Source organism: Colius striatus, chromosome 7 (assembly GCF_028858725.1).
Source record: "Colius striatus isolate bColStr4 chromosome 7, bColStr4.1.hap1, whole genome shotgun sequence".
NCBI lineage: Eukaryota > Metazoa > Chordata > Aves > Coliiformes > Coliidae > Colius > Colius striatus.
In genome coordinates this window covers 20,886,829-20,900,507 of record NC_084765.1, presented here as the reverse complement: position 1 = coordinate 20,900,507, position 13,679 = coordinate 20,886,829, and the positions used below count along the sequence as shown (strand labels likewise).

At 47.8% G+C, this 13,679-nt stretch overlaps 1 protein-coding gene across 1 annotated transcript in view; it reads right to left on the bottom strand.

The window, feature by feature from the left end:
* Positions 1-12,377, bottom strand: part of CPEB1 (cytoplasmic polyadenylation element binding protein 1) — a 39,611-nt gene extending 27,234 nt beyond the window's left edge. Inside the window, exons 1-2 of the mRNA XM_061999622.1 lie at positions 12,311-12,377; positions 6,648-6,825 (exon numbers count right to left, since the gene is read on the bottom strand). Coding sequence (XP_061855606.1) covers positions 6,648-6,723 — 76 coding nt within the window. The 5' untranslated portion in view covers positions 6,724-6,825; positions 12,311-12,377. The remainder of the gene's footprint in view (positions 1-6,647; positions 6,826-12,310) is intronic.
* Positions 12,378-13,679: the final 1,302 nt, after the last annotated feature.

The window sequence follows — 13,679 nt, the reverse complement described above, 5'->3', positions numbered from 1 at the left end:
CACAGGCTGGACAGCTTTCCACACCACCACCTTGGCAAAGAAGTGCCTTTTTCAGACTTCAAATGTTAGTGCTCCATTTAAAACATTTCAAAGGCTTCTTGAAGGTAAGCATCTCCACACAGGTCTGCTCTTAACCTGCAGCTAAACCCTACCAGTCCAGACATTTTACACAAGCTGAAGCTTCAGACATTTGCCCCCACCCCAGCACTCCCTCCCCATTTAACATCCATTTCGATAGACCAGTTTCCACACAGGAAGTCGGTCTGGGAAGCTGATCTGGTCCAAAGCAAGCCACAGAGAGTTAATTTTAAGCCTGCCTCATTCCCCTGGTCTGGTATGCCATGTGGCTGCACCAACCAGGCACTTGAAACAGGAAGATACTCAGAAAATTACAGCCTAAGCCTGTACAGAGGACAAGCAGGGACTGGCATCAGGAGCTGCAATCTCCAGGCAGTTTGAGGTAGCATGGGCAGATTTTGGTCCCTTTCCCATAGCAACAACACCTGTATCATCAATCTTAACATTTCAGTCAAGCAGGAAGACATCCAGATGTTTGAACATCCCAGACACAGGACACTTGCAAAGGCAGCTGAAAATCCAGCAAATGCCTTTTAACTTGAAAGCCACGAAAATTCAGAGAAAGGCAATAGAGATCAAGTAACCCCACATCAGAAAAAGCTAGAACCCATCCTACTGCCTCTGCAGCCATGATGAGGTCTCCTTTTGCTCGCACATACTAATTTCTTAGCAACACTCAAGTACAGAGGAAGTCCCTCAGCACAAGAAACAGGGGAAGTATAACATAACCCCACTGTAAGGTCTGTTCACTGACAAAATTGGTCTCACCTTTGTGTGCAGAAACCTCATGGACTAGAGCTTTGACCAAGGCTGATCAAACCAAATCCAAAGCAGCAAGAGGCAAGGCCAGCATTTCTGCAGCCTCAGGATCACAAACAGGAAGGCAGTTGTGGCAGAAGCATTGTTTTGCCTTTCACACATCTTCACATTTTTAAGGCTAGGAACTGCATCCCTGAAAAATAAGCTTATCAAGTACATTTTGCACAAAAAGCCAACCAAATCTCAAGTGAAAGTTTTTAGAGAATGAGCCCCAAGGTACACCACGAATCATCAGGGGCTTAGGAAACCTCATGAGGCAGGTACATCCTAGTTACAAGAGGTTTTCCTGATACACAACTAAGCATCCTCCCAGTAATTTGAAAACATCCTTAAGTGGAGACATTTGGTGCTGCATGACCTGTTTCACAGCCAGATAGAGTCAACCTTATTCCAGCCACAAGCAGCACATGAACAGCTGGTAAGCAGCTACTAAAGAAGGTAAGGAAGAGGGCACATCAAGTACTAGTCTTGCTGCTTTACCCATCTCATCTAGGAGGGAGAGGCTGCCATTGGATTACAGCACCAAAGCCTGAAATACATCAAGAAATCATCTGGCTCTTCAGCAACGCCACTGAATGTGTGACCACTGCACTGCAAGATCTCCAGGGCCAAATCCCTGCTCTCTGCAGAACTCAATGATCTACTTCCATTTGCAGATCTGATGAGGAATGCCATTCACTAGAACTACTTTCCAGGACAGGAAAGCATCATGCCCATGTAGACAAAGACCCATTAATGTGACCCCTTAAATATGAAGGCCAAACCCAGAGGCAGTAGGCATGCACCTCTTTCAGGGCACAGGGATTGAACTTCCTGGCATATAGGATCCGGCTAAAAGCCTTGCTCTGCCTCAGGCACCCTGCTAACCCCACACACTCCAGGCACAAACTGTTACATTTTGGGTCTCTGCATCTTAAAGCATTTTGCCCCCTCATCCAAGAGGAGGCACATCAGGTCCACTGCATCCATCTCTCACATGTTTACTCATGGCTGTAGAGTAGCAAAGAACAGAAGAATTTAGACTATAGTGCCAGAAAGGATTTTTTGGGTGGCTAAACAAATGATAGGTCACTAATTGACTGCAGTTGAGAACAAACAAGAAACCAATTTAGTCATCAGCTACTCTGGGTTCACATTTGTCCTTCAGTTTTCCTTAAGTAAAGCAGCCTCCCCTGCCCCACTCCCAAGAATCATTAGGACCTCATGGGCCACAACAGCCTTTACACTGAACTTGGCACCTTGAACCACTCCCATCCAACATTAGTCAATTAAGCATCTCCCATTTCTTCACAGTAGACTGTCAACTTAGAGCAAAATAATGGCTGCTTTGCCTCATTAAAAGTGAGCAGAGCTTAATGAAAGGGAAATCAATGCTGCTGAGACATTTGGGGTACCTACAATCCTTTTTAATCTATTTGAAGCCAGAACTACCTTCAGTTGAAGCCACTCATCTTAGCCAGGTGAGTAAATGGGTATACAGAGGCTAAAGAGAGAGCTTTACTCACTGCTTTACTTTATTAACCTGGAAATTGTGCCTACACAACAGGATGATGATTTCAAAGGTGACTTAGGGTTTTGTTGGGTTTGTTGTATTGTTTTTTTTTTTTAAAACCAAACCTCCTAGCAGCACCTTTCACCTAGCAAGACCCTGGTTTAAAGCCTGGCAAATAAGCCACTTGCTACCTTAAGAAAATGGCTTTGCTCGCATTCTTATCCAGACTGCTGAAGAACATGTAGATCTGCTTTAAATTTAGGAGAGAACCACATTCTCTGTGAAGCAGTTATTCAAGGACAGGCTGCACTCCAGTAGCCCTGCCAGGAGTTGAGCTGGTGGGAGATGTCAACTCCTGCCTCTATCAAGGCCACACTCTCTCCCATCTCCAACACAACATTAAAGCCACTGAAGGCTAACTGAAGGCATACTTGACACTTCACAACCTCACTGAGGAAGTGTTGCCTTTTTTCTGAAAGGGCTGAATCAGCCTGAAAGGCAGGTGTTTTGAAGCACCATGTCCCAGAAGCTACCAGACAGGTTCTACAATTACAGCTTTCACCATACTGCTGCATTGTACCCTTTGGTTTGCCCAGTGACCTAAGTGTAGTTGCTGGGGGAACTCCTGCAGCAAGCACCTCTGAACCACTGCAGTGGTGGCCAGGCTGGGCCTAAGGATCCAGCTTGTTTTGACAAGGCAAACCAAGTTCACCAAGGATTATCATTAACTGCAAACTGATCTTTACAGAGACTTAACATTATGTATGGCAAGCTGAATCTCCAGTGGCAGTCTTTTCTCCCACACAGCTCTGCCCAGATCTGGATAACAATCCAGGACTGCTAAATAAGCTTGTTCTCACATTGCTCAAGCAGCTGCAGTGCTCATCTCTTCTCAGCACTGCCTTGCTGCATACCTTATCACACCAAGTGAGGTGTCTCCACGCGTGTTTCCCCAAAAGCATTAGTGAAAGGTCAAACTTATGTCATCCCTTCTCCACCACATGTAATCCTCTTAATGCTGAAAAGAGCTTCTTAAACACTAGCCCAATCCAAGATAAATTTAGTTTGACCTGAGGAAGACAACTGCTTGAAGAACCATTCCTCTGATGGAATGAAATCTCTTCCCCAGGCTCCCGCAAAGGAGTATAAGTTGTAATAAGACAGGTTTTTTTTACCTGTTAGAGCTACTACATCCAAGGTGGATCTCCAGGCTCATGGAGACTGCCCAAGCTACAAGTTTCATGATAACAGCCCAACTACAACATACAAGTTGTTCCTGCACCAAGGAAAAGCCCCAGAGGCTTGGGAATTCTACAGACGTGATTTAACTTGGAGCACTGCTAAGACATCACATGAGATCAAGAGTCTCTCTGCTCTGTTGGCCTCCTACCCAGATGCTCACCAAAGACAAAACACTGAACCTGCAGAGCCTCATCTTGGTCACTTAGAGGCACAGCAAATAGCTTTAGGAGCCCACTTCAGGCTTTAAACCACCTGCCCAGCACAGGGGGCAGTTAGCCACATTATGTTCCAAATTTTAGTAATCAGCTGCTCAGCCTCACAGCCATTAGGCATGAATTTCTGTAACAGACTACCACAGCCTAGGCCAAGGTCCAAGCACTGAAACACCTCCCCAGCTGCAGATCCTGGCTGTCCTAGGATCCACATCCTTGCTGACAGCACCAGCTTATTCATGGAGAAGATGCTCATTAACACCACATGAAACAGAAGCAGTTCATGCACTTCTGCGAGCTTCCTTCTGCCTCAGAACTGCTGCATTTAAGTCATTGTTACTGTCCAGCAGGTCTTGACTCTGACACTGAATGAACCAAGGCTGGGGCTGCAAGCACACCCATAACTGAGCTGCTGATGCACTGACAGATGCTGACTCATCCACATATTTACAGCTGGTAACTGCTGGCCTGGCCAGGGTAGCTCAGGCTCTAATCTATTTCTTGTACAGCCCAGGGGCACCTTCTGAAAGAGATCACACATTTCCATTAACCCAAACAGTGAGGCCACCCAAGGCAGCCACTTTTGTAGCTCTTTCAGCAATGTCCAGCATCCTTTGGGAAGTGAGCAAGCCTCTTTCCTCACACCATCACAAGCATTTGTGCCACTGTGGAAGGGATCTGAGAAAAGCTAAAAGCCTCCTATCAGTTTAACTGATACCAAGCAGGGTCCTCATCCTGGTTCACAGACTGCATGAGTGGCTGTGCCAGCAGCCAGTGCCCACTTGAGAGTGGCCTCAACTGCTATGTCAGAAACATGAAAAGCTACAGGTTGCACTGCAGCAGAAATAACATTGGCTAGAGGAAGCCTTTTTTCACATGTCAGTGCCATTGTACTTGTCCCACAACAGGTCCTCCATAACAGTAGCCTGAAACCCAAGCACAGTTTAACACCACTGCAAGAAAATTCGCCCTGTTCCCAATCAAGGCACCACCTTTCAGCAGCACCACAGACACCTGTAAGAAATATGACAGTAACTGAGCAAAGGTTTACCTGCATCAGGTCAGTAAGCACATTCATTTCATTGGCAAATACCTCAAGCTTGGAAAATCCAGGCACTCCAAAGTGAAACTGATATGTCAGATCTAAGGCCAGATCTACACCCAGAACTAACCCACATCTTCACAGGATCAGCAGGGATTGTAGTAGGGATAGTTCCTTTATCACCTAGGTTAACTTTGGCAAGTAAGCTGAAATTGGGAAACATTCCCAATTATAAATGGAATGTAAAGTGCTATAGTCAAGATTTCAACAAGGCAGCTAGAAACAACTCTTTAACGAGCTCATTGTCAGGAGATAAAGGAAAATACTTAAGTTTTTCTCCCTTGTGCTTCCAGTGTATCACAAATATAGCAGTAGTCAGTGTTGTATCAAGGGACAAAATTCTCAACAGTTTGGTACAACAGCAAATATCTAAAAACCACACCACTAGCCACATCACTGACCTGAATTAGTTAATATCCACTACACAACTTCTCAGGAGTAAACAACATAACCTCCAATTCTGTTTTAGTATGTACATTTCAAGCAATGCTGGCTCTAGATCCATACCTCCAAGCAAACAATTCACTTCCTCTGGTATTTCTGCAGCACCAGCCCAGGATCACATGGCCAGATCAGCCCCCCAGTCCACAGCACTAAGCCCTTCAAATACCCGGGAGATTAAGCTTCACCGGAAGTCATCTGGTAGCAGTCATTTTGCTAGTCCAGACAAAGTTGCACTGTGCAAGCATCAAACAGATCCACAGGATACTCAGACACCTGATTGCAGTTTTTTTTCCACACTCGATTAAAATTCATCAGATTATCCATGAGCACAAGACAACTCGTCTCCAAGTGACTGCAGAGAAGGCATCTATGCTTACAGCAGCCTGCAAGGTCACCAGCTGAAGAAGTTTTTTCCTTTACTTCTCACTGTTTTGAGGAGGGTGTTTGCTTCCAAGAATGGACAAAGTCACTGAGGCTAGAGGAGCAATAGCAATATCTTTCAAGCACCCAAATCCCTGGCACAAGTATCATTGCCCAGAAGCATGCTAGCAAGAGGAACCTCAGGCACCAGGCAGGTACATTTACTGACAGATCTCAACTACCATACCCTTCACTTCCACAAAAACAAGACTGAACTCAACACCCCTTGCTTTGGCACAGAGCCCTCTGTTTAGAGGTTGATCAAATACAAGACAGCAGAACGGATGCCTGTAGGAAGCAAGAACTTGCAGCACCAACATCATAATTCTAAGTTTGCTTTGCAAGAAAGTCTCACCTACATGTACTGCTTTGCTGTGCTCTTAAATACATGATTAACTGACCCATAGCAAACAGTTATTCAAATTTCTCTTGCATTTTTAAAGTATGCAGCAGATCAGCCATGCTAACCTCTACCAGATTAATCCTGCCTCCAGGAGAGGCAGACTAAAGGAGTAGCCTAGAACTATCTATAGCAGAAGTTGGTAGGTCAGGCAGTGAGAGCTCCTGCAGCATCACAAGAAGCATGAGCAAGCCCTCACAGGCACCTCCACACTGACTGGGAAGACTTGGTTTACCCATTTCAAGCAAACAAATGAAACCCCTGGTACCACAATAGCATTAATCCTGGCTCCAAGCATCCCTCTGACCAAAAGAACACAGCAACCACTGTACCACTGAGGATTATTACCACCGTATTTTCTAGGTGCCACCAAGCAACTCCCTGCTCCCATCAGCCCCAGATCCTCAAGCTCACCTCAAACCCAGACAAATATATCACCTGGCAGATTGCCACGTTTGCTTTCTGTGACAGGCGTGGTGCAGACTCCACTGAAATCCAAAGAGTGGTCCAACATGGCATTTATTTGGCGGAATATATCTGCATTGCTGCAAGTGGAAAGTGCAGGGGCATCAGGGCTGTCCCAGCAGTCTTTCACACTCCTCCCAGTATCTTCTTTCTGATAAAAAAAAGAGCAAGTATTAGTGTCAAGCAAGCTAGTACTCACCACTTGGCTTTCCACACATTGTGGAAAGTCTGGATTGCCTCCAATACTCACATTATCTTTAGCTCCAGGTCTTACCAACATTCAAATACAATTCTTGGCATTAAAGAAACAGTTAAGTAAATTGGACAAGCACTACACATCAGACCCAAATTAATTTGGGTGCTAACTCCAGCTTCCTGCTCCTTTCCTCCAGCACAATACTAAAGCAGAGATCTGAAACTGGGGGACAAGGGGAGTGGTTCATGGTCATCACAGCCACCACAAGAAAACATCATAGCTCATCCTGTGCACAGCAGGAACAAGCAAGGCTCACTCCACCACACCATCCTTGGGAGCTCTGAATAACATCTTAAACTGGCCCAAGTCAGCAGCTATGTAATCAGTTCAGAAGACTGGCTTGCAGAAAAAAAAACAGGGCGTCCCAGCTGATCAAACACAGTCCCAAATCCTGAGATGTCTTTTTGGAAAAGCAGGCAAATACTGATCTTCCCTTCAGGTAGCAGCTCCTGACCACAAGGATACCCCAAACCATTTTCAAGCACAATCCTCAGCAAGCACTAATCTACCAGCTTAAAGGTTTTGGAACCATCCTCAACAACCAGAGCTCTTATAAAGCTTCCTCTGCATGAAGAAAGATCAAACTCCTCCTGCTTCCTGTTGCCAGACCAGAGAAACAGCAAGAGCAGCTGCTTCTCCCAGCTCCGCTTGCAAGCCTTTTTCACATCCAGGCTTGTTTCAACGCAGCTGCATAACATTTAAGCCTCTGCCAGTCTAGAAGCCACTAAACCTCATCTCTAACCAGCATTTTTGGATCAAGGGCAGGTCTTTCCTCCACCCAAAAGCCACTGCAGCAGAACTCTACTCCTGAACATGCTGAGTAAACAGTATCAATTAAACCCTGCATTAAAGAGAAGAGCAGGAAGGGACAACCTTGCCACTCTTGGCCTCCAGAGCAGAGTCCCTTCCATTAAGCAAATCAAGTTAGAGCCAAATTCCAAGAACTGAACTGCAGTAAGGCTGGCAAACAAGTCTCTGCTACTCCAAGACACAGAGAAGCCTATAGTTCTAAATGAGTCCATTTGTACTTGTCAGAGACATTTAATACATCTTACCTTTCTGATGAGTTTCTGCAAGAGCTTTGAGCCTGACTTCCCCCACCTTTCTCCTGCTTCACTCACTAGCAAGCCTGAAGCACTGAGCTCATTTTACTTCCAAATCATCCTGTACTGATCTTTCTAGTGTGCAGCCTGTGGCAAAAGGCAGGTATAAACTGAATCTCACATGGTCACAGTTAACTTTAGCCCTGCTCCCATACAGGACCTGCATTTCCTCCACCCCTGTTAGGAGTGATTTTGCTTCTAGATTTGATGGTTTTCTCCACACAAGAGCTCCTTACCTCTCCAGTTTAGCTAAAAGCAAAGAAAACCCTGTCCTGGAAGTAGCAACAACAGCTACTGAATTGTCAACTCACATGAAGCCCCCGGGCAGAATCTGAACAACTGATTCAGGATTTAAGGTTAATAACATCTATTCAGCACCAAAGTCCAAGATCTTTGTCTACTGAAAGGTTTGGCCCATCCCCAGATGAGGTCTTGGGATGCTGCAGGCACAATGCAAGAGCATTTACAAAACCAGGAGAAGAACGGGTAGGGCTGAAAGTGAGCTTCAGACAAGAGGGAACAGGCAGAACAAGCTTTCAGTCATCTCTATAAAAAGCAGCTGAGGAACAGAGCAGCTCAATTTATGAAAGTATTGCCAGTCATCTTTAATAAAACAAAGTGCTGCATCTGGCTGCTTTGGCACAAGTGTGAAACTCCACATTCTACTCCTGTTACTGCTGAAGAATCACTTACAGCAGGAGGCAAAGTTTTTTCCTAGGTGTTTGTGCTAGCAAAAATAAACCTGAGCAACAAACCGAAGGCCTGACCCATTCCTGCTAATTTAGCATCTGATGCTTCCCACAACTGGCAGCACCACTCTTACTACAAACTAGAACAACAAACAGTAGAAGCACAGTCAAGCATTTCCACAAAAATTCCTTCCACTTGCAGAGCTTTTAACCTTAGGACTGTCAAGGATATCCTACTGATACTGCAAGCAGCCCAGACCCAGGAGCTGGAATACAATCCCTTGTAGGAAGCTGCTTGTGAGCTTCCCTGGTAAAGCTCACTCTCCTCCCTGTCCACCTGAAAAAAGAGATACTCCTTCAAGAGCAGTTCTGCAGCTCTTCAAAGCATGCAGGGCCCAAACTGTTCAGCAGCCTGCTTAATCCAGTGAAAAGTTTGCAAACAATGTATAGGTAGAGACATATCCTTCAGTCTCAGAATTAACACCAAAGCACACAGAAATATCACGCCCAAGGCTGCATCCTCCAGAACCTGCTCCACTCTCAAATCCCCAAGCCAAGACAAGCAAAGGAGCACTCAAGCCCAGTGAGGATTAGCTTTCAGAGCCCCATCTTGAAGGATTTTGCAATACTTAAACACACAGTGCCTGGTAAAGCTTCTCCAGAAGCTAGAGCTCAGGCTCAGAGCTGGTGATCTCCTCTGCTTTCATGAAGAGGCCAGTTCAGGAGCATGAGTTGGTTCCTCCTTCCACAGGCCCCAGCAGGGACCTAATATGAAACTCTGGGATGACAACAGCCATTCTCAGCCAGTCCTGCCTGCAACAGTACACAATCCCAATCCAGAGGAGGTGATACCATTTATGGGTATAGCCACAGGTTGAACAAGTCAATAGAGAAGCATGACCCAGCTGACATGTTTTAAGTCATCAGGAGTCAAACAGTGCTTCCTGATACCTGACAACACACACACAGCCTGAGCTGAGTCTGCAGAGATGTTCCTAGATTTTAAAAAAACCCCAACTGGCAAGAAAGGCAATTCAGTACCCCACAGTAGGCACACAGTGCCACAAAGGAAAGAATTTAGAAGGTTCAGATTATGCTGTGGTAGATCTGGAACACAGACCTAAGAAGCATTGCACACAAAGGCACAGCAAGGTGAATCTCAGAAGTACAGGCCAATGCATCCCAACCAGGTAAACCCTGAGCTAAGACTCCATGTGTATGTATGGAGATGCATCCTCAGAAGACTGAGGTCTCAAGGAGGGCACTGTCAGGCACCTCTGTCACATCAAACAAAACACACTGGAGAAAATAAGTGCCAGCCTTGATTCAAAAGAGAGAGGAGGAGTTTCCCCTCAGAGTAACAAAAAGACAACTCATGAGCCTTACTGCCATGGTAGAGAACTCCAGTTTGCTGGCTCTGCATTGAGAAGCTGGAAGCAGAAGCACAGCAGCCACCAAGTCTCCAGAGTTCCCATCCTATTAGCCCCAAGCAAACCTTATCACTGCAGCCTGGGATTTACCTGCAGCAGGTCCCACTCTAGAGACTCAGACATAACCTGCAGTAGCTCAGTCACTAGAAAACACACACTTGCACAGCAAAGCCATCAAAGACATCCAAAGAAAGTGGAAATGAAGGCACCTTCACAGCCCTGAGGCAGACACCTGGAAGAAACCTACAGATAGTGAAATCCCAGGGCTAGGCAAAACTGGCAACATCACAACAGCACTCACACAGAATGAGGATATCCTAATCCTTAGGGAACTCATTAAACACAGCACAGCTACCATTATGGCCAAGATGTGCATTAGCTCCTGGGGATGCCCTGAAGCAGACAAAGCTCATCCACCTCAGCTACAATTCACCCTTTGCTTCTTACACCTTTTGGAAATTATACCAGGGCAGCACCATGCTGATGCCTGATGGTCTTCTCACTGCTATAGCCACAGCCAAGAGGATCTTGAATTCTGAGATAAAAATGAAGATGCTGTTAAGGCATCACTATCAACATAATCAGGCACTATCAACATAATCAAGCCAAGATAGCTCCATACTTTGATCAAAGACAGCTCTAAAAGTCTTTTTTCACTGGTATATTTTGCTTCCCAAGCAAAGTCAGCTACACCAACAGTATTAGTGTAACTGTTTGTCCCAAAGAACACTGCTAACAAAGCAAACTCATGCATCCAGCTCATCCCAAAAAGAGCTGGGTTAGGCTGCATCATCTCTCTTACCATCAGCAAGGCTAAGCTTAAACAGATCTCCCAGGGTTTACTGTGTGGAGAGGGTCTTGAACACGCCTTCTGGAGATCAAGACCAGAAGGGATTTTGATAGTCTTCTTTCATAGGGGACCCTCAACTTCAGAGCAGCACCAATTTTGCCAGAACCCATAGGTTTTTCAGAAGTTTTCCTTGCAAAGCACCTACTTTCAGACATTATTTTGGAACAAAACATTTTAAAACTATCATTCCTGCAGCTTTGGAAACAACAAAGTTGGAAACAAACAATACCATAGCTGCCTGTTGCAGCACATTATCAAAGCAGAATAAGGTTTTAATGAGTTTAGGGAGACAGTTCCAGATGAGATAAACTGCAGCAGAACTGTAAGATTCTGAAATTCCTCACAAAACACAGCTCCCACCCTTTGCATAGCTCTAGCTGAATGTGGTGGTTTAGCCCTAGCTGAGCAATAACCAAACTAACCATTTACTCCTCCCAAACTCAGTAGGATAGGGAGGAGAACCAAGAGGGAGTTCTAGAAATTTCTGGGTTGAGATAAGGGAATTTAATACAACACCACAAAGAGTAGGCAGTTACAATGATGGCCAAAGGAAAAGCGAGCAACGCGCAGCGTCAGAGCCCACGACCCGCAGCCCGACGCCCCGCCGCAGTGCCGCCGCGGCCCGGCTGCTGCCCTTATATCCTGAGCGTGATGTCACATGGGATTGAACAGCCCGGTCACGCCCCCTAGCGGCGGCTCGGGAGAGTTAACCCTATCCTGGCCAATCCCAGGACACTGGGGCCCTTCACCATCGCTCCAGCTGCCAGCACGTGTGCTGAGCCTACCATGAAATCAGCCACAATGAGCATTAATTGGTTTTAGCTGGGAAATACTGAAAGGTAAAAAAACCAAATAAAAACTCCACAAGCTTATATTTCAAAACACACATCTCTTGCCTTCATCCACACAGCTCAGCCGGTGACTAAGGCTCCCGAGCCACCAGTAAGTAGTCTTGCTACACGGAGCTTTAGGCAGCTGGTTTAAGAGCATCTCTGCTCACTCTGTACACTAAAAAAACCAGTTCTGAAGCACTAAGAACTATCACACACTACCAAGCAAGACCCCGAGTACCCACTCAAGCCAAAGCACACCACACCATCACAAACCAGAGCTCAGCCTCATCCTCACTCAGCAGCGGGCCCGGGCTCCAACGGCTCACTGAGGTAAGAGGGGACCCTATCCCCGCTCAGCAGCCGGACCCGGCCTCGGTGGGGGGCCCAAGAGAAAGCTAAGTCCCAGCTCGGGGCCCTCCTGGGGCCGAGTCCCACCGGCCCTCTGAGGTAAGCAGAAACACACTTCCCACTCTACCGGCACAGAGGGAGAACGGGCGCGAAACGCCCTCAGCGCCGCTCCCGACTCCTCCCGGCCTCCCTTACCGCCGCCAATGTGTGAAACCACGTGACGAGGGCGGCCTTAAAGGGGCCGCGCGCGCCGCCTCTCCTCCCGCCCGCCCGCCTCGGCGCTGTGAGGCGCCGGGCCCGCCGGCACGTGTGCCTTCCTCCCTCCTCCATCCCCCTCGCTCACCGGCGGGAAGGCCATGGGCGGCGCTACGGGCGGGGGGACGCCGGAGAAGAGGGCAGGCGACGGCAGCGAGGAGCACCCCCCCCGCCCCACCAGCTTTTATTGGCCGCCGCCCGCCGGGATTGGCGGGGGGAGGGGGGCGCGCGCCTGAGGGGAGGTGCCGCGGCGCATGCGCGCGGCGTGCGCCCGCCGCGTGGCGGAGGTGCCGTGCTGCGCCCCGGCCTCCTCCCGCGCCCCGCGGCGCCGCTCGCGCTGGCTCGCGCCGGGGCTGCTCCTCACGACGCCGGCGGCTCGACCCTCCCGCCGCCCCCCGCCGCCTCAGCCCAGGTATCGTCCCATGTACAGCCGCGGGGCTCCCAGTGCCCCGTGTGAGGAGAGTGGGACTCCCAAGGCCCCTTCCCCATGGGGAACAGGGTGATGGCGGTGCCGCCAGCTGCCAGCTTCAGCCTCCCCGGAGTGTGGGTGCCAAGCTCCGGCCCCGGTCACGGTGGAAATGAGCTTTTGTTGGGGGGGAACAAGCACTGGATGCTCATTGGTTAGTGGTGCCACTGTCTGGCCGATGCTTTCTTACCCATCACAAAAGTAGAGGTGATTTTAGCCCATCTGCCATCCACACACCAGAAAAAGCAGGAAGCCCTCACTGTCTTGGCAGCAGCAGAAGGGGCTGGAGTCAAAGCAATCTGGAGTTCAGACTTTCCTGTGCATCCTTTGCTCATCCTCTGCATCCAGCATCGGGCCTGACTCCCCACTGGGGTTTGAAAATGGAGAGAAAGGCTCTCTTAAATCCCACCCAACCCATGCTGGGAGAAGTCCTGATAAAGAGTCAGATTTCATCCAGCTTGGAGATGAAATGCAATCTCAGAGCTGGACCTAGGAATCCCTCCAGTAACACTGCAGAATATATCCAGCACTGACATAGCAGGTATTTCTGTCATCAAAGTACAAGCAATTCTGCTTTGAATAAATAGTTGGAAACCTGTCAGAACTCCTCAGATTCCTGGCCAGGAACAAATAACCTCCTGCCCTCCACAAAGCCCCAGAGGGGGTTATCCTGACCCTGCACGTAGGTGCTGGGTTTTCTCTTAGAGCCAGCAGCTGCTTGATTCAAGCAGTGCCACCCCCAAGGCACTCACATGTTCCCTGGTCCCCTGACATT